Source organism: Genypterus blacodes, unplaced genomic scaffold, assembly GCF_046128005.1.
Source record: "Genypterus blacodes isolate CSIRO-AG114 ecotype Tasmania unplaced genomic scaffold, CSIRO-AGI_Gbla_v1 ptg000030l_1, whole genome shotgun sequence".
Lineage (NCBI taxonomy): Eukaryota > Metazoa > Chordata > Actinopteri > Ophidiiformes > Ophidiidae > Genypterus > Genypterus blacodes.
In genome coordinates, this window is record NW_027466843.1 from 6,127,586 (window position 1) to 6,147,048 (window position 19,463).

The 19,463-nt window shown below is 44.4% G+C and overlaps 4 protein-coding genes and 1 non-coding gene across 6 annotated transcripts; 3 read left to right on the top strand and 2 right to left on the bottom strand.

Moving 5' to 3' along the window:
• Positions 1–1,465: 1,465 nt before the first annotated feature.
• sparcl1 (SPARC-like 1) lies at positions 1,466–4,497 on the bottom strand. Its single transcript, XM_076145646.1, has 11 exons — positions 4,447–4,497; positions 4,301–4,366; positions 3,508–4,204; positions 3,191–3,462; positions 2,987–3,095; positions 2,559–2,680; positions 2,359–2,479; positions 2,123–2,259; positions 1,840–1,988; positions 1,611–1,759; positions 1,466–1,494 (listed from the first exon to the last, which is right to left on the bottom strand). Exons 1-11 carry the CDS (start codon positions 4,495–4,497, stop codon positions 1,466–1,468), a joined length of 1,902 nt encoding a protein of 633 aa, XP_076001761.1.
• A 3,155-nt stretch (positions 4,498–7,652) lies between these two features.
• On the top strand, positions 7,653–9,733 carry scpp1 (secretory calcium-binding phosphoprotein 1). The gene is made up of 9 exons (XM_076145735.1): positions 7,653–7,783; positions 7,904–8,014; positions 8,113–8,160; positions 8,430–8,483; positions 8,581–8,628; positions 8,712–8,753; positions 8,837–8,875; positions 8,964–9,023; positions 9,096–9,733. Exons 2-9 carry the CDS (start codon positions 7,961–7,963, stop codon positions 9,567–9,569), a joined length of 819 nt encoding a protein of 272 aa, XP_076001850.1. The 5' UTR covers positions 7,653–7,783; positions 7,904–7,960; the 3' UTR covers positions 9,570–9,733.
• An 83-nt stretch (positions 9,734–9,816) lies between these two features.
• Positions 9,817–9,890, top strand: trnai-aau (transfer RNA isoleucine (anticodon AAU)). The gene has a single exon. It is a non-coding gene; the product is annotated as a tRNA-Ile (tRNA).
• Positions 9,891–10,620: 730 nt separating this feature from the next.
• aptx (aprataxin) lies at positions 10,621–12,780 on the bottom strand. Of its 2 annotated transcripts, XM_076145389.1 has the most exons (7): positions 12,560–12,780; positions 12,369–12,415; positions 11,851–12,111; positions 11,661–11,720; positions 11,345–11,571; positions 11,025–11,128; positions 10,621–10,895 (listed from the first exon to the last, which is right to left on the bottom strand). In XM_076145389.1, exons 1-7 carry the CDS (start codon positions 12,687–12,689, stop codon positions 10,741–10,743), a joined length of 984 nt encoding a protein of 327 aa, XP_076001504.1. In that variant the 5' UTR covers positions 12,690–12,780; the 3' UTR covers positions 10,621–10,740. The 2 variants fall into 2 exon arrangements, with proteins under 2 accessions (XP_076001504.1, XP_076001505.1); XM_076145390.1 differs by lacking the exon at positions 12,369–12,415.
• Position 12,781: 1 nt separating this feature from the next.
• On the top strand, positions 12,782–18,375 carry dnaja1 (DnaJ heat shock protein family (Hsp40) member A1). The gene is made up of 9 exons (XM_076145388.1): positions 12,782–12,885; positions 13,940–14,089; positions 14,224–14,407; positions 14,671–14,775; positions 14,992–15,219; positions 15,314–15,428; positions 15,556–15,671; positions 15,812–15,912; positions 16,020–18,375. The coding sequence occupies exons 2-9, from the start codon at positions 13,958–13,960 to the stop codon at positions 16,251–16,253; spliced, it is 1,215 nt and encodes a 404-aa protein (XP_076001503.1). The 5' UTR covers positions 12,782–12,885; positions 13,940–13,957; the 3' UTR covers positions 16,254–18,375.
• Positions 18,376–19,463: the final 1,088 nt, after the last annotated feature.

Sequence of the window (19,463 nt, forward strand, 5' to 3'; positions counted from 1 at the left end):
CCCGTTGGGTGAGATCAGTTGCATTTGTGCAGGAATCATCACAGGACTCTGTGGGCTTCCTGCCGTGTTCCCCTGAGGCAGGAATGCAAACAGTGCGACGTGTCCTCCCCCTGCAGGCTGACTCACCTGCCCTTGTGGCTGTGGAAGCACATTGGCTCCTCCTGCCTGACTCAAAAAAACTGCTCCACCTTGTTGGAGAGCTCCAATGGGAAAGAGCTGCTGGACAGGAGCCTGACCTTGTTGGAGAGCTCCAATGGGAAAGAGCTGCTGGACAGGAGCCTGACCTTGTTGGAGAGCTCCAATGGGAAAGAGCTGCTGGACAGGAGCCTGACCTTGGGGGTTTACAAGTGGCTGGATAAGAATGGAGCCCCCGATGGGAATTAACTGTGCTACAAAGGGTTGACCAGTCAAGGGGACCCCATTTTGAGCTGCTGGGTCTGCATTGTTCCCAGCTGTCCGTCCATTATTGTTTGCTGCCCCCTTGCCGACAGCCTCAGCACTGGCTGAAGACACGCCGCCCTCCACCACCAGAGCCAAGCTCTGAAAGATGACCCAGAGTATACAGAACATGTTTGATCTCAGGCTGAGGAGTCTGTGCCTTTTCTTTGCTTATATAGAGCAAACCTGATGCCCTGATCACAGAGGAAGAGCCAATCAGAGCCCAGCTTCACTTCAAAACAACAAGTCACTGAAATCATCATGATGATGCTGACGTGCTATTTTTCGCTTTGTTACCTTGCAGTGGGTCATTATGAAGGATTATGTGGTCAACCTAAACCAGGTTTAAGTGACTTGTCATTGCAGGATGTCACTCTTGAGGTGTATCAGTAAAATGAACCGCTTTATGATTATCATGAACAGGGTGCATTGGAACATTATCTGAAGACAATGTGAAGCTCTGTGCTCTATTTGAAGCTTTATTTTCAGGGGTTATGAAATATAAGAAGCAGTGACAAACGTTTTCAGCACGCAGACATTTCTCAGTGAAAAAGACGAAAGGCTTTGAAATGATCTGTAACACTTTGACTATAAGAGTAATTTATTCTTACGTTCTGCTCTAATCCATTCTAACATCACACACACCCCAGCTCTTTTCTCACCTCACATAAACAAAACCTTTTCTGCCGTCGTAAACATTTCCCCCATTTTGGAATGCATTAAGAATTTACATCCTGGATCAAACCGACTAACCGTAACTTTTTGTTATCATCTAAGACATTTTTTTCTGCTAGTTGTGACTAAATGACAGAACAAAGATTCAAATATCCATGTTTGACCCTGACATCAAATGACACATACAGTTACCTACAACATGCCCCTATTACAAACAGAGAGGAGAGTGAACTTCTCTGTTACTTTTCATTTTGACTGAACTTTTTAACTCCATCCATGGAAGTTTCTGTTTAATTACAGTGCCAGAGAATCTTCTACAAGCTCCTGTGGCAGATGGTGAACAAAATGTTGCTCAGAATAGCAGGTTGGCATCCATATCCTCTGCAGGAAGAACAAACGGTAGAAATTAAATATGATGACATGCAACTCTCTCATGACGACATATTATTTTTCACGAACTCCCTGTTCCCTCGTCTGCATCATGGTGGCGCTCTTACCGTTCCTGATCCCAAAGCAGGAGGCCCACTCTTTGAAGGACACTTGCTTGTCCCTGTCAGCGTCACACTCCTGGAAGAAGCGGGGAGTGCAGTGCTCCATCGGGACCAGGGGGACTCTGAGAGGGGCCAACTCAGAGTGGGACAGGATCCTGAGCAAGGAAGACAAACAATAAGCATCAATCAATCAAACAATCTATCTATCAGTCTATCAATCTATTAATCTATGCACCTATCAGAGGGATGTTGGTCCAGCTGAGCGAACTGCCAGTGCACTGGGTAGATGTACATGTTGTAGTTCTTCTCAAAGTCGTGAGCGAGCAGTTCAACAGAATGATCTCCAGCATGAAGGCGCCGCTCACTCTCATACATTTTCTTCACCTATATTACAGAATAATGTAATAAAAGGTAAGATTAGTGATTGTTACCAGCAAGATCAAAGGATATGTAAACAAATATGTGTTATGTGCTGGATCTATACATTTGTCATATTCCTCCTGAGCAATATTTCTTACTCTGAAACGCTGTTTGGCAGTGAGGAAGCCAGGGGACATGGAGTCGTGATCATAGAGCTGCAGCAGGACATTTTTCAGCCAATCCCTCATCCGCAGAGGGAACTGAACCAGCTCAGCATCCAAACACGGAGGAATTACTGAGTGGGACAGACACACAGAGGGAAACAGGGGGTTAAATCCATATGTTCTCACACTGTGCCTCAGCTGTCATGTGTTGCACGATGGCTGCCGCTCACATTTGCACGACCCAGTGTAGTCCAGATGCAGCCTGTGTCCTCTCTTGGTGCCGTCCAGTTTGCATTTGGTAGCAAAGAGTTCGCATGAAGTGTCGTAGGTGTTATTGTCAGTGCCGCAAACCTGCCGACATTCAGAGATGTAACCGTCTGACGCAATGCAGATACTCTTCAAAAACAATCATGACGTCATTCATACTCACGTGATCAAACTCATTGACGCCTGGAGGACATTGGGCAGGTTCTTGACACACACAGCTGGGCTTATTGTCTGCATTAAGTTTACACGTCTTTCCACGTTTGCAGCGGAACTTGTCACATGGATCTAGAAGAAAAGAGATCATTCATTTCTATGGAAGCATCAGTACTGCTATCAGTATTTCCATGCTTTGATTGGTTAAACAGGGTGCAAATTAACCCCCACATATAATCCCCCGCATGCCACTCTCTTTCAGTTTGTACAGTGCTGAGTCTCTCTCTTTGACTCCTTAAGCCGGCTGTGTTGTGTTTTGTTAGCGAGCGTGAAATGGAGCGTCACTATTCATGTGGAAGTTTCAGCGATGTGATCCAGTCAGCAGATTCCCTTGTGAGATTGTTGCTGCTGCACCTGCTAATATGACTAGACACCAACCAGCAGGAGCTTCAGGGTGATGAATGCCTCCACCAGCAGGAGGCCTGGAATCGGGGTAGAGATCCACTGTGGCTCTTATCTGCACCGGGTTCATCCCCACTACAGGACCCTGGAAAGGTCAAAGGTTGGAATGTTAGGAAAGTTCATCTCTACAAGTATCATGTCTCATTAAAGAGAGTGAGTTTGGGAGGATGTGCGCTGTACCCATTTCCCTGCTCGTCTCCTCTTGGCCTTGTGCAGTGCATCATCGTCATTGCTGCGTCCCTCAGAGTCCAGATGTTCCCGCTGAGGTTCCTGCTGGAGTCCAGCATGTGCGTCATCTCTCTGAGGTGAATGCTTCCTCATCCTTTGGTTCTTCTTTTGCTTCCTCGTCTTGCCCTTGGCGTGAGTTGCACTTTCATTCTTATCTTTCTCTTCTTCCACTTCTTCTTCTTTTTTTACATTTTCCTCTCCAGCCGGACGTGACCTTTCCAGCTCTGTGTCGCTCGTAGGTTCTTGGGCTTCTTCCTCCTTTGATGTACCCTGGGACTCTTCTTCTGCTGCTGCTTCTGTATTTTCTCTGTGTTCATCGGCCGTGGAGGGAAGCCCTTTCTCGTTGGTTTCTTCCTCTTTGACTTCTGAAACATCTGTTTTTGAAAGAAGATGGCTGTCATCTGTGTGGGGTTTTACTTCAGCAGATATGATCTTTAGGTGTTGTATCATGCCGCTCTCAGCAGCGTAGTCAAGATCGACCGGGATCTCTGACTCTGTGCTTCCATCTATTTCCTCCATCTCCTCTCTGCTCCCCTTTTTTTTGACCAATTCCTCTTCCTCCTTTCCCTCCTCCACCCCATCTTCTTCCTCCACAATCTCCTCCTTGTCGTCATCCATCTCTATGTTGTCATCAGCCTCAGCTTCCTCATCCTCAGTGACTTCCACAGCCTCATCAAACTCCATTTTTCTGTCTGCCTCCATCTCTTTCTCCTGCTCTCCCTCCTCTGCTTCGTTTTCCTCCTCCTCCTCTGCATCTTTCTTCATGAGCTCGGCCAATTCCTCCTCACTCAGCAGGACAGCAGAGTTTTTTCCTTTTCTGTCGGTCATGTCATCCTCCTCGTCTGTGTTGGCGTTCAAGTTTTCCTCAGAGATCACCTCCTCAGCCTCCAGCTCCTGGCTGCTGGCCTCAAACGGGACTAGAGTGGGTAAGATCTGTGCGTGATGGACCTCCTCTGTGAGAGCCCCCTTCACCAGGAGAGAGAGAATTCATTCATTTTACAATATAAAATCATTCCACATTTCAAATGAATAAATAGCAAACAAATAAATGTTCTACTTTACCTTCTCTTTGGCCTCCTGTGTGCTTTTATGTGATGCATGATGTTTTCCATGTGGTTTGCTTTTCACCTGCACATAATTGATAATAGTTTTAAATTTCAGTAAAAAAAAAATCAGCATAATTGAAATTAGATTATTTTGCTACTCACAAAAAATGCAAACGTTGCCAGCAACCAAATGAACACTAAACAAGCCCTCATACCTGGAACATTGAGATAAACAGGGTGTGATCAAACCAAAGTAAACAGCTTCAAATGACATCAAAACAATCAATCCTTTATATCCCAGCTTCTAAATCATCACAACAAGATTGGCAGATCTTTCAAAGTGTGAAATGGACGAGTGAATCTGTATGCAGGACGTTCATGACAGCATGAGCTGCAGGATTAGTCTGAATTGTTGTCAAGGTTACAGGCCTCTGAGATGTGCCTCTCTCTCTGAAGTCACATTCAGAGTTTGGAGAGACTAAAGTAAACATCAGAAGCTACCAGACTGGAAAAAGTTGACTTAGTCCACAAACTTTTTGTCCTGTCGGAAACAAAGCAGACATTACTGGACCCGTCCAGTGGGACAATAGGTCACTGGTTCAGTCCACTAGACCACAGATGGGTGTTGGCAGGGGGGAGAGAGAGGTGGGATTCACCAAAAGCAGTAAATCAGACAAAATTATTTTGATTTTGACTCTCAGGTAACATTACAATTCTGCATAATCACACTTGTTTAATATTACACACATATGACATCATAGAAATCACTTTATCACTCTTTTGATATTGAATTCAAATGAGTTATTATAATGACCTTGCCTGGTTCATAGTACATAATATATACTTGTACACTCGTATATGACAGATGTAGATAAAGATAAAGGCAGATAATATTTCAGCTTACATTCTGCAGTACACACAACTTATACAGTCACTACTCCTATATCATACAAAAATAATCAAGGAATGAATCTCATGGTGGATCCTCACAGTGAGTCTTAAACCATCACAAAGGAGGCTTCAGTGAAAACAAGCCAGAGTCACAACAGTGTAAATCAAACAGCAGGTTCCAGCAAATAAAACTTAGTCCTATTGACCACGTAGTTCAGTTTTTAATCATCAATGTATTACCCATTAAAACGCTTCAGAGAGATCAGAAGTGATGAGTTATTACCTGAGCAGTTGCAAAGGAATTGCGAATCCCACACAAATATCGGTATGTGCCTGTGTTGGACCTGCAAAGGAATCCTCACGTATCCAAGGCAGCGCTCGCTCTGACCACACAGAGTAGGATGCTGCAAACACACACACACACACACACACACACACACACACACACACACACACACACACACACACACACACACTTCTCCCTCCCACCCAAAACGTGATGGTGCCCACCACATTTCTTCTTATCTCAGTGGGTCCTGCAGCCATAATAGAAAGAAAGACAGAAACATGATGTGGTGTTCAAGAAATACTGTGTGAATGTTAAAATAAATTCATCTTTTAAGTGCTGTGTGTGTGTGTGTGTGTGTGTGTGTGTGTGTGTGTGTGTGTGTGTGTGTGTGTGTGTGTGTGTGTGTGTGTCTCACAACATCACTGAGACGATGACGAAAGTGTTTATTGGCCACAAGATGTCGCTCTGTCACAACTCTTAAATGTAATTCTGAGGCCACTTTACTCCCCGGTCTGAAGGTGAAGTTTATTTCCTCACAGCCCGTCATGCCTCACGTCGCCACTGCAGGGCGCTGTAGCAACCTCACAAACTCCTATGCCATAGGAGTTTGTGAGGTTGCTACCTGATGGAAGAACCAGTTTCAGCTCCTGGTGGGAGTCACTGATTTGTACAACAGCGTCCAGTGAACTCTGACCTCTTGGGCTGCAGATGAATCAAGTGATTTAACTGAGAGGAGTAGAAGTCCCAACAATGAATGTGTCCTGTAATCTTCTGGATGTTCACAGCTGTTACAGATGTTGACCCTCTTCATGTGACTCTTCTCGCTCCTGCTCTGATCTGATGCGATGGTCGTCTTGTATCGGTCCTGGAGTTCAGATTGGATCTGGAGACGCCAGCGCTTTTCCTCAATGTTCATTTCCTCATTTTCTCCTTCTGTCATTCTTTCTGATCTGGAGTGCAGAGCTCTCAAACGCTCGGCTTCAACTTGCCTCCACTCTAACAGGACGCAATACACACACATAAGAGGACTCAAAACACTTACAAATCGGAGGTACTTTAAACTTGCGATGTCTGAAACTATGAAATATTTGAAAATGCTGAATAACTCAAAGAAAGTCTGAAAAATGTTTCAATGTGTGACAATTAATGTCTTGCCGGATTGGACCATCTGGCGCGCCGGTATTGGGCCGTATGTTTGACACCCCTGATCTAGACACCCTAAAACTTAAGTAACCCCTTGGGGTGAAAGTGCAGACAGTGTTTTGTGCCATAACAAGCCTCTCTCCTCCTCTGCTCACTCCTCCCATTCTAAAGCGGGAACCTACTACGGCTGACTCGCTGTGGTTTCATGAACAGCTCCAGACTGGTGAACATTCGGGCTAATTACAGGTTCCGTTTGCAAAGCTGAAGATACTGATGCCAAAGTGAGGTTAACAAGGAATTCTGTTGTCTTATTTTGGTTCTAGCCATATAAGGAGTTCCAGGAAACAAGCAAGCAACCTCAGGGAGGAAATACAGGATTCTTTATTTAGATATTCTACTGTAAAAGGAGAGAATTTTACAATCAGGGCATGCAGAGCGACATTTAATATGATATAGTTACCGGAATGGTTTCAGTCATTTCACAAGTGGAGTCTATCATTTGTCCTGCAAGGTTCAGTGTTAATGGCCACTTAGTGAACAACTTGGAAAGAAGTCTGCAATTGCCTTCGATTTCCTTCGACAGGCTTTTACTGCAGCAAGGCACTCGACCTCGATCCTGCCGCACGTCAACTGATAAATAAACATAAAAAATGACAGCAACTAATGTTAGAGTTCACAGAGAAGAGGAAAAACATCAACGGAAATAAGCATGACCCTGTCTGGCCCTCCTTTCCTCTGAGTGGGTGAGTTTGTTATTCCAACAGGCCACAAACCCTGTGGTTCACGATGCTAAATGACATTTCACTTCAGACATCGAGGGGGCGGAGAAGACACCCAGACTGAATGTATGTTTGTGTACGTGTGTGTGTGTGGTGTGTGTATGCGTGTGGTGTAACATGCAGTGTGTTTGTTTTGAGCTTAGACTCCGGAAAATACACCTTCGCATGTCGACAGGAGACAGACATCTGGGGGGGGGGAAGTGATGTAATCAGCGTAATGGAGGTTAGTTATATAGTCCTCCTCAGTGTTTCCTCCATCGTGTCCACACGCTGAGCTCGCACTGACTTACTCTCAACTGCCAGCTTCCATACGTGGAACAGATCCTCCTGAGTCTCCTGTTTGCTGCTTTGTATTGCTGCACAAGGACAATTACCAAGACTACCAGATAAACAAAAGGTAAACCATTATTCTTTGACATTCAATGCAATATTGGAGCGGTGATGTTCTGTTTTGGTCATGTTCTTCTAAAGCTGCTATATGTAAAACTGCTTTTATTCATGTGATTTCAATGTGCAGGGTTTTGTGATTGGTTAGTCCAGATTGGTGATTGGTGAGAACATTTGTCTCTTCAGAATGAAGCTCATCATAATCGCATTTTGTCTGATCGGGGCAGTTTTTGCCGTCCCTGTAAGTATGCAACTCCGGGCCTGTTGTCTTATTCTGTACATCATCATTCTGCTCATCCCAGCAAAAAAGGCATTTCAATTGTGATTCCTTTTTAACAGATTTCGTACAATGCTGTTTTGGAAGCAGATGGGATCGATGCCAACACGGTGAGTCAGATTGGATCATGTTTGGTTCTCCTGGTTTGATCCAGTTCAGGACTTGATCGCTGTTTAAGTGCAATCAAGCTGCAGTCAGCGGAAACATTGATAGGTAACTTGTTGGCTCTCCAGACCTCAAAAGAACTGTTTACCCTGGTTTCTACACTCATATATGCAGCAATAGTCTCTCCAAACAATGGTTGAGCAGCTCTTAAAGGAGTGTAATGTTTGCAGTTGCAAGGTATCATTAAAGTGTTTGTTTTTTTTGCCCCCTCCAGACTGAAAGTTTGTCGACTTCCCAATCATCTGAAAATGACACATCAGAGCTTCAGGTACCATAGAAGAGCGTTAGAGCGGTAACGTCTTAAAGGTTCTTACCATATGCAGGATTTTTAATTTCACCTTGATGAATCTCCATCTGTGTTACAGAGCTCAGAGGAAAGTATTTCAAATCAAGCGAGCTCTTCTGAATCGTCGGTGAGTTCTTTGGAATAATCATGAATCTGTTAATCTAATGTAATGCTGGGGATGTGTTTGAGGTCTTGTTTGTCTTTTTGCAGAGCTCAGAGTCTGAATCAACAGAAACCACATCTGAAGACAAGGTGGATATATATTTATATAGATTAGCTCTCTTGCTTCATTATCTAGCATTTGCTCTCTAACACCCCATGTCTCATAAATACAGACCTCGGAGGAGAATGACAGTCAATCATTTGAAGATGAGGTAAGATCTTAAATATCAAACAAAGTGAATATCACAATGGTTTATATTGGGTGGAGTATTCCTTCATTTTCATTCTTCCTATCCACAGGACGCCTCTATGCCTGAAACCAGAGATAACAGCATGGGCAGTGAGGAAAACATAAGAAAGGTGTGCTAAGCACTTTAAGCACCAGTCAAAGTAAGTTGTAGCAGGTGTATTTATTAGTTTCTCCTTCTACAGGGCTGGGTTCCAGTGTTTCCAAGAGTCATTAGAGTCCTGAGTGCTGAGGACAACAGCAGCACAGAGGTCAAACATCAACAAGACCTCCTGGACATCAAGCTGTCAGAGGAACCGCCGACTCCCGCCTCCACCAGCACGACCCTCAGACTGGGGACCGATTCAAACCAGAGCAGCGACACCAGCAGCGAGAGCGCCGAGACCAGCAGTGACGTAACCGGAGTGAGAGCTGCGATCAACAACAGTAGCAGCAGCGAGAGCAGCCAGAGCAGCAGCAGCGAGAGCAGCCAGAGCAGCGAGAGCAAAGAAGACAGTGACGTCAGCGACAGCGCGCAACTGGAACAAGTCAGAGCCAAAGACTGCAGGCAGGGAGCGGACAGTGCAGACTGCGAGAGTGACGAGTATTTCTTCCAGGAAATAGGGGACGACGCCCATCGCTCGGTGGAGGAGCACAGGGAGCTGAACCTGCGGAGATGATGGCTGCGACTGGAGGGTTGCTTTCCACGATGAACTACTAATGATTATTGCCACGTGTAAGCTTCAGGGGAACAAACTCCCTTAATGTGCCACGACCCGCTCACTGCTGCAGCTCATGTATCATGCTATAGCTGCTATTTTGTATATTTATATAATAAATATTTTACGACAAAAACAGTACCGGTGGAAGACGTACCTGTGTCTCGCATGCAAGAACTAATCAATAAATATTTCCTGGGATATGTGTGGCCGGTTAGCTCAGTTGGTTAGAGCGTGGTGCTAATAACGCCAAGGTCGCGGGTTCGATCCCCGTACTGGCCATCATCTGTTTTCCCGTAATTAACTGCTGTTGAATGCTATTCTATTTTTAACGTCTCACGAATATTTTTCGAATGTTTAGGCGCAAACCGAACGCATTTGTTTTTGACTGTTACATGCCTTAATGGACACCTCCCACCAGATGGCGACGAAGTCAAAGTGGACCAAAGTAAATGGGGGAAGCTAAGATAGTCATGGGTTTTGGAGGACCTTTTTCAAATCTGTTAGGTACAATAAAATCGGAGAGATCAGGATTCTTTTCACTTGGCAGAGCAGCAGCAGATGTTGTCAGGCAGAACTGAGTCATGCTTCATGTTTCATTTCATATTCTCCAAAACTCACTTCTCTCCAGTCTTAACAAACTATGATAACTGACTGACAATGTGGCGTCACTCCTAAATGTGTAATCACTAATAATGTTCCCAAACCTCAAAAACAAGAAGGTTTGGTTCAGTTCTGAACTGCAGAAGCCTTTCAGATGAGAGTTTAAACGTCTTGGTCTTGCTATTTCTTCCTTGGCTGCCATGACCTGGATGATTGAGAACCTTCACAGATGACTTGCAGATGACTTTAATTACACAAAAAAAACAATGCTTCTGTTTTTTTAAACATTAAATACAAATGTTTATTGTTTGAACATGTAAAACAGCAAACACACTGTGGGCAACATTAAGGAAGCACATTATGTGTTCACAATGATCCTCCTTCTCAAGCATCTGTCATGATTTAACACATTGTTCTATTATAAAATAACAAAATAAAGAGATGAAACCTTTGAACTGTTTCATAAAACTAGTAAACAAACCCAACAGGCAGTAATGTTGCCCTACAAACTACCACTGAAGTCACATTCTTAGCTGGGAAAGTGAGACTTCAGGTGTTCCTTTAGTGCAGGAATAGTGGGAATCTCTTTGTGACACATGTGGCAGCGGAGAGAAAGTTTCAGCAACTCACTTATCCCTTCTTTTACAGTCACCCGTCCGTCCGCTTCAAGCATTTGAATGACATCTGCAGATTAAACAAACGATATGTTACCTTGACAGCACGAAGACAGAAACAGTGAGCCATAACTAGCACTGTCTGTTAACTGGGACATTCAGCTCACAAAAATGAAACCAAAACAAAACATTTCCTCACCCTGAGACTCGATGAAGTAGTCAGTTGTGAAAGAGTTCCAGTGCTTCTTGTTTTTCAAAGAAGGCGAGTCAAAGTCTTGGCTGATGACGTGCAGGTGCACATGGCTGTCAATCAAAACAACATTGGTGTAACACATTTAATGACCATTGACTGTTTTCATTTATTCAAACTTTTGCTGGTCTCTTTTTTGTCTTTAAAATGACACTGGCCCCTAATACCACTAGGTGGCAGTAATGCAGCAGGTTCAGTGTTCCAACTAACACACAGCTCAGACAGGTGATTGGTTGTGTGTTGCTTGTAGCAGCAGCAGCTTTGCTTACCTCATACTGGGGATGGCATGGTAGCCTGTGCGGAAGCGTCGCGATCCAGAATCTGGACACTGCTGAATCATTTGGTCAGCGACTTTCTGCATGTGCTTCAGCAGATCACAGTGCTCCTCACCCAAGGCCTTCAGACTTGCAATGGGCTGCCAAGGCAGGACCAGCCAGTGGTACCGAGCCTTGGGATACTTATCCTTGATCACTACCACTGTCTCGTCTTTATAGACCTGGAAAAATACAGTTACTACTATTAACATTCACAGATGAGGAGTTTGCTGTTCTTTAGATACATGAGGACGCGTTTTATAATATCTACCTGCATCTTGGGGTCTTGCATGGAGGCCTTCAGACCTTGGCTCCAATGTCCGGCTGGTTCCTGCAAAAGGTTTAAAAGATCTTTCTTTATATTACAGTACGTATCCAGTGTCATTCTCTGACAAGATGTCAAATATGCACACACTCATTACGGATCACACACATTTCACACACACGTCTCTGTAGCTTACATTCTTTGCCGTAGGTTCTTCATGGCTGCCTGAGTTCTTCTCTTCCCGTTTGGCTGCTTTCACACTCTCTTTCTCTCTGTGACTCTGTGGCTCTCTGGGTCTCTTGGTGCCCCCCTGGTCCCCCGCGCTGGGATCCACTTTAAACTGTACGGTGTACGGGTAGAGCTGGTTGACAATGTGAAGCTGCTGTCCAGGCTTCATTCTCACCTCACTGCCTTGACCCACCGCCACAGAGTCCACAGAGGTGGGGTTGGAGCCCAGCTGGGAGACAAGGACGGGACATGGTGACGTTCAGAAGAAGGCAATCTTATTGGGTCAAATCACATGCAAACAAACAAATGTGTCTTGCGTGCCCCTTTTACATATCACACAACACACACACACATGCATTACAGAGGGGTCATTACTATGGATCCCCAATGGTAATAAGCAAATGTAGGGGAAATTCACTGAAAAGAAACAATGCATGCAGTGAGCTATGGCTATAGTAAGACTAAATGTTGTTTTAAGTCCCTTACCTGCTTGACTTTGACATAACCTTTGTTGCACTCTGCTTTCAACTCAACTAGTGGGGAATGGATGGCATTTGGGCGGGTTAAGATGCGTTCATGTACAGTTTGGATGTTTCATCATTTCTTTCTTTACACTTTACATACTTAAGATGCAGGCAGTCAAGTGTAAACAGAAACACGTCATTCGTCATATTTACCTTGCTGCCGAGAGCATTTTTTGTCCTTAATAGTCGTTTCTGGACCTCGACCCAACACAACCGTTTGTAAGTGGGGCAGCAAAATAGGTTTGTGAGTTCTGTCCTCGCTAATAAGCCAACATACGGGCATTTTAGCATCTTATTTGCTTCATTCGCAAGGAAAGTACCAGCCCACGCGCGCTGTTTGTTAACTCCCGCTGACGCGCTAAATACACGTCATCGCCCCGGGGTTCTGCCCATGCTAATGAGTTGAAGGAAGGTTCTGGAAGTGTCGCCGTGAGCACGCATCGAAACTTATCTGGATTCACATTATCGCCTTTAAACAGGTCAGTCTAAATGTTTATATCAGCTTACTGCTATTGTCGCGTTACAACCATTGGTTTGATCTAAGAGAGGCTTGTTGTAATGTTAACCTAGCTTACCTTAGCTAGGCTAAACCCTGTAGCTAACGTTAGCCCCCCACGCTAGCTAGGAAATTCATCTCATGGTTTAATTGTGAGCACACTAACCGATAGCTGACTTAAACATTTATTACATAACATTCGTTTAAACCATGACGGAATGACGTGTTAGGTCATTGGTAGTTGTTGTAATTAGTAATTTATAGTTGTAATTACAGATTCAGGTATCATTCGCTACCTGGTTTCCATGTGTTTGGTTTCGTTTTTTGTGGGACAATCTTTCTCTTATTTAAATGTTTTCGTCAAATCTACACAGGGTGTAAAGATTTGTCACGCGGTGTCATTCAATCTGCCTAAAACAAAGTATCGATCGATTACAAATGTGTTCGATTATTCGCCACTTCTGTGTTTTTGTTAATGAATAAACTTGAGGGTTCTTAGATTTGAAGTTAGAATTCAGAAGAATTTTTTTTTCTGAGCACCTGATCTGGTAGTTAATGGATTTACTTCTGTTATTTAAATGTTTGCCTTGTGGAAATAGAATAAAGAGCTGATGATGATAGTGAATAATCGTTGTAATAAGGTAAGTATTTTGAGTTTAAAAAAGGTGAAACATTCTGTGCAACAGGAAGTGACAAGACTAACCGGTTCCCCTCTTATTGCCTTCTTCCCTTTTAATTACAGAACGCCTGCTTCAAACAGAAACTCAAACTAGGCTGTTAAGATGTTTTAGATGTATAAGTCTTAAGTAGGATCAGCAGCTGTACGCCATACAGCCCACTGAGGAGTTTAAATGTCACATAAAGGTCAAACTCATATGGTCACAGTTAGAACACAATATTGGCTCCACACTCTTCAGTCCAGATGCTGAAGATCATTCTGTTTCATGGTGACACCGTTTGAACCCTAAGCTGTTGTAGAATGATGTCATTACTGAATCCTCAGATGTTGATTGTTTTTTTTCATTCTACTTCCCCAGGGATCGCTCGATTCAAAAATGGTGAAGGAAACCGGCTTCTACGACACGTTGGGTGTGAATCCCACTGTCACTCCGGACGAACTGAAACGAGCTTATCGCAAACTCGCCCTGAAGTACCACCCTGACAAAAACCCCACAGAAGGAGAGAAGGTGAGAAGTGTGTGTGTGTTAACTCAGATCTGCTGATCAAGGGAATCTAACTCGTCCTCCCTCCCTCCTTGCTTGTGTTCTATTTAAATTGAAGAAATATCAACGTATGCTCTTCTGTTCCCTTTGTCTTGTAGTTTAAGCAGATCTCCCAGGCGTACGAGGTTCTGTCAGACGCCAAGAAAAGAGATCTGTACGACCGCGGGGGGGAAAAAGCCATAAAGGAAGGAGGAACCAGCGGGGGAGCCAGCTTCACGTCGCCCATGGACATCTTTGACTTGTTCTTTGGCGGAGGCGGTCGAATGCACAGAGAGAGAAGAGGTACGGTCGATGAAGTCACGGTTGTTAGTCTGATGTCACTTTTGTTATAGCAGATTAGATCATTATGTTTAGTTCGATGACATCACCTTGTTGCATCATTGTGTTAACATGACGTTGTTAGTGTGATGTCATCCCTTGGATCTCCATTCAAGGCCTGGGATTGTATAGAAATGTGTGTTAGATTTGATAGAATAGATGCTGGAATCTCTGCTTTTTGTCTTTTCATGTCCACTTTCTCTTTCTGTTGTTTTGTTCCACCACAGGGAAGAATGTTGTTCACCAGCTTGTCGTGACCTTAGAGGAGCTTTATAACGGAGCTACAAGAAAACTGGCCATCCAGAAAAACGCTGTGTGTGACAGATGTGAAGGTACAGTACGACCTCAGCGTCGTTTGCTCAGATCCAAAGCTTTGCAGCCCAAGTAGGATCTTTGTCAACTTACACAACACATCAGCCCTGTCAATGTGACCCAGGCCTCGCACAACAGTTCACCGCTCTTTATACTTTGGGAATAAGCCCAAAACCTAACCAAAGATGAGCTTCAGCATTGTTTCCCAGAGAACTCACAGCTTTTTCCCGGTTCAGGTCGTGGGAGTCGGAAAGGAGCGGCGCAGATGTGCATGTCGTGCCACGGCTCAGGCATGCAGGTCCGCATGCATCAGCTCATACCCGGTATGGTCCAGCAAGTGTCCACGGTCTGCCACAGCTGCCAGGGCCAAGGGCAGCGCGTCAGCCACAAGGACCGGTGTAAAACATGCGGAGGGCGCAAGATCATGAGGCAGAAGAAGATCCTGGAGGTCCATATTGACAAAGGTGAGCCTGAAGGGGGCGCTAATCTATGATGGGCCATCGAGTATGTGTGCCGATCAAAGAATAAGTGCGTGACCTAGTGACCTTCCTGCCTCAGGAATGAAAGATGGCCAGAAGATCGTTTTCCACGGAGAGGGGGACCAGGAGCCTGGACTCGAGCCGGGTGACATCATCATCGTCCTGGACCTGCGAGAGCATTCGCTGTTCACCAGGTAACGGCCGCTACTCAGGCGCGTGCCTCTGTAACGGGACACGCCTGCACATTCACACTGTAAACGTCGCTCAGCATTCGCATGGATCGTGCTGCGTTTGTTTACGACTCGCTCTTGTCGACACCAGGAGAGGAGAGAACCTCACCATGGCCATTGAGCTGCAGCTGGTCGAGGCCCTGTGTGGTTTCCAGAAGCCTGTTCAGACGCTGGACAACAGGACTCTGCTCATAACCTCCCACCCAGGTAAAGCCAACACGACTCCATGAAAGGACATTGTCTGCATTGTCTGTGCGCTCTGCATGCTGGTAAAGCTTGACTGCAACAACAATAGGTTTTTACTGTATTTGTTATGTGTTGAATGTTTGTGTTGACTGTTTTTCCAGGGGAGTTGATCAAGCCTGGAGACACCAAGTGTGTTATGAATGAAGGGATGCCTCTGCACCGCCGGCCCTTTGAGAAGGGACGCCTCATTATTAACTTCACTGTAAGAATTAGGACTGTTTCCAAATTAATAAAACCGTGCGTCAGAGCCGTAGTGCTGCACTGCTGCCTGGCTGCTGTAGTGACGTCACTGCTGGTTGTTCCCACTAGGTGGTGTTCCCACAAGCCAACTTCCTCCCTGAACCGAAACTCAAAGAGCTGGAGCGCTACCTCCCAGTGAAGCTGGAGGAGGAGCAGCCGGAGAGCATGGACGACGATCTCTACATCTATGCCGACCTGGAGGACTGTGACATTCAGAGCAGGAAGAGACACGGCCACCAGCACTACTACATGGAGGAAGACGACTACGCCACGGCCGGGGGCGTTCAGTGCCACACATCGTAAATCTAAAGCGTGCTCCGGGGCCGGATTTCTAACCCTTGTACACACACACACAAAATGGCGTTTGAAAGTTGAAACACGCCGAAACCTTACGGGTCGACGTGCGCACGTTCGGAAGCTGTGGCGTTCTGGAGACGAGGATTTAGTGACGCAGATGGGGGGGGAAAAAATCAGTAACTGCTCTCAAACGATGAATTCAACCCAATCAAACCCATCAATCTAACATAGGACCACTGACATCAACATCCATAGCAACCGCGTTAAAGTAGATGTGTTAATGACAGAATGCTTGTAGTTTAAACACCTAATCCATAATGTCTCCTCTGCGTTGGGCCCCTCATCCATAGGCCGGTTTGATTCATAATCCTAACATCCTGTGATCCGCTTTCATTTATTTAAACTTTCCAAATGCATTCCACACGCTCGTCTATAGATAAGGATCCTGTTCCTGTGTCCTGGGCTGTATTCAGACCCGCAGTAGCTCGTTTGGAGACCTTATCCCGAAAAGCCTGTAGCCGTCAGTTAGTTTGGGCGCCTGTGAACGTTGCAGTCGCACTCGGGGGTCCGGACGACCTAGAGAGGGCGGTGAGAACGCAACCGACTCAGTGAACCAATCCGCACAGGTCCAGATTAAGGGGTAAACTTGTAATATTATTATTATTATTCCCAGAATTGGAACAAAGCAGGCGAACTCCAGGTCTGAATACAGTCTGAACGTCCTTCAACTCAAACCCTCATTTGAAGCGAAGCACTTTTTGGGCGTAAATGTGTGCACCTTTTGATTTTAGTTCTTCTTTTCAAACTGTAGCTGTTTACCTTTGTTTACTGTTCAAGTATTCTTTCCATCTCCTGGCTTGACCGTGACGTCCCACGACTCAAACCTGGATCCGGGTGAAAGAGATCTAAGCTTTATAGAGACGAGGCCCGTCACCGCGGCGCCATCGGAGGAAAGCAATGCTTCTGCCTATACCAGGACTGCTTGGTTTGTATAGTTTGACTTGACACTGCTGCCAATATTTAAGAAAGACGACGTGTAGTGTTCCTAATCACGCGTTACTGTGAACCGTCTGGTAATCATGGCTCAGAGCGACTCGTTCAGTTCACTGTGTGTGTAGGCTCAGCCCAGTCTGCTGGTGTTTTGATTAACACTAAATACTATCCAACCCTTCAAGGGCTATTTTATAAAAAAACAAAAGTCTTAACTATGTTGAAACGTGACAGGAAGATGTGGAGAAGATCAGATTCAAAGCATTTCAGATGTTTCGGTTCTATCTTATACGGAAAAAGGTCACTTTTAATCTTTGATCCATGTTCTATTTATCCTGTGGTTCGGTCCCTTTTCTGTTTGTTTGCTTTTGTTTTGAAGAGTCGAACATCTCGTGTGTGTAAAGCCACTTTCATATGAGCCAAATGTGTGTGTGTGTGTGTGTGTGTGCGCGCCTGTGTTTGTGTGCAGTTATTGCTGCACCAATACAGGCAAGCAAATCAGCAGAAATTTGCTGTTTCAAAGTCGTTTTTGCTGCTTCGTTGACTTGGTTGGTGTTTTTCCTCTCAGACATTTGGCCTTAGCTCACCTATACACACCGTGTTGTGCCAAGTTGCATGAAAAGAGAGCAGCCGATGCCTCGTTTGTTGGTTTGATGGTTGACTGTTCATGAGATCATCAGGTATTTAATTTGAAGAAACATCTCCTCTGTTGCTTCATAAGAAGTTATCATGATGGATTCTAACGTGACTTTAATGTTTCTAGTTTTAATTTCCCTCGCCAAAGGTTCTGATGGTTGTGCTGGGACTTGAAATGGGCTCAGCCGATGCCTCATTGTGTCTCAAAGTGTCTGCTCTGCCTGTTTCTAAGCCTCGCTCATAACTTCACCTGAAGCTACTTGAGATTGCAGTTGTTAGTAATGTTTTAACTTTAGTCAATAATTGTAAAAATGGAACAACTTCGATCATTGAATTGTTTCATTGTTTATTGTTGTTTTAGTTCTGATATCAGGGGAACTCAGCTTTCTAATTACAAGAGACTCAAATATGTTCAAGTCTTAAACTGACAGTCTGTTTGGACCAACCGTGTACTTGTTGATGCATAATTTTTAATGAAAATAAATCAAATTTGATGGTTGAAGTGTTTTGTGGGTGTGTCTGATTTTAACAGGATGCATTTCTTTAAGTAAAATCTTTTAAAACACTCATTTACAAAGAACATGCTAATTTATTTGGACCATTATTGTCTTATTAGTTAGGACAGTGGTTCCCAAAGTGGGGGGCGCAGAGCCACGGGGGGGGGGGGGCAGCGCGGGATCGGAAGAGGAGTGATATGAATAAGTACCACCTCAGGTAAATGAATGAGGCGAATGGGGCCGGGGTGCGAAAAACCCGTGAGCTATAAAAGGGGAGCGCCAAAGAAAAAGTTTGGGAACCACTGAGTTAGGAGTTATTTTGTCATTGGAGAGCTAAATCAGATCCCTCAGTCACAACATAAAGGCCCTGAACAGGTTTTTTTTGAATTTTGAATTTTATTGATAATTCTTCTGACAGTGGTGGCAGTGTTATATACAATAAACTGTATATACAAGACAAAATGTAATGAATACACATTAATGTTACAATAAGGACACAATCAGATCACATAAATAGTAAATACTTGTAGAGGCAGTACCTCTGCTTCTTGTAGTTGTACAGATGAAGACGGTTACACAGTCGCACCAGTTCCAGTGTTACAGACAGTGGAGTTTGGATCACATTAAACAGTTATTGTAAACACACAATGTACAGAAATTGTCCCCGTCGCTTCACTCATGCAGGTTTTCAGGACTAAAGTGATTCTGGAGTGATATTTCCGTGTACTGAGGTAGCATGCAGGAACACACAGGACCAAAACCAAGGCATCACATCTGTGGTATTGTTGGTTACAAAAGTATTGCAAAAAGAAGCTACCATATCATGTAGTACCTGATATTGTTTGTTTTATGCCCAAACAAGTGGCAGATCTACTATAAATATTTCACCACAGTTCACCATCATGCATTTTCATGTCTAAAAGAGACAAAAGAGATGAAAATGGGGATTTAAAACTGTACTGGTGAAGTTGGATCCATGAGGAATTGTGAATACACATCCTGTGATGCATTACAACTTATTATTGATGTTAATTGGACAATAAAAAGAGGGATTCATAAAAGTCTACTAATATCAAGGAATGAACTAAAGTCT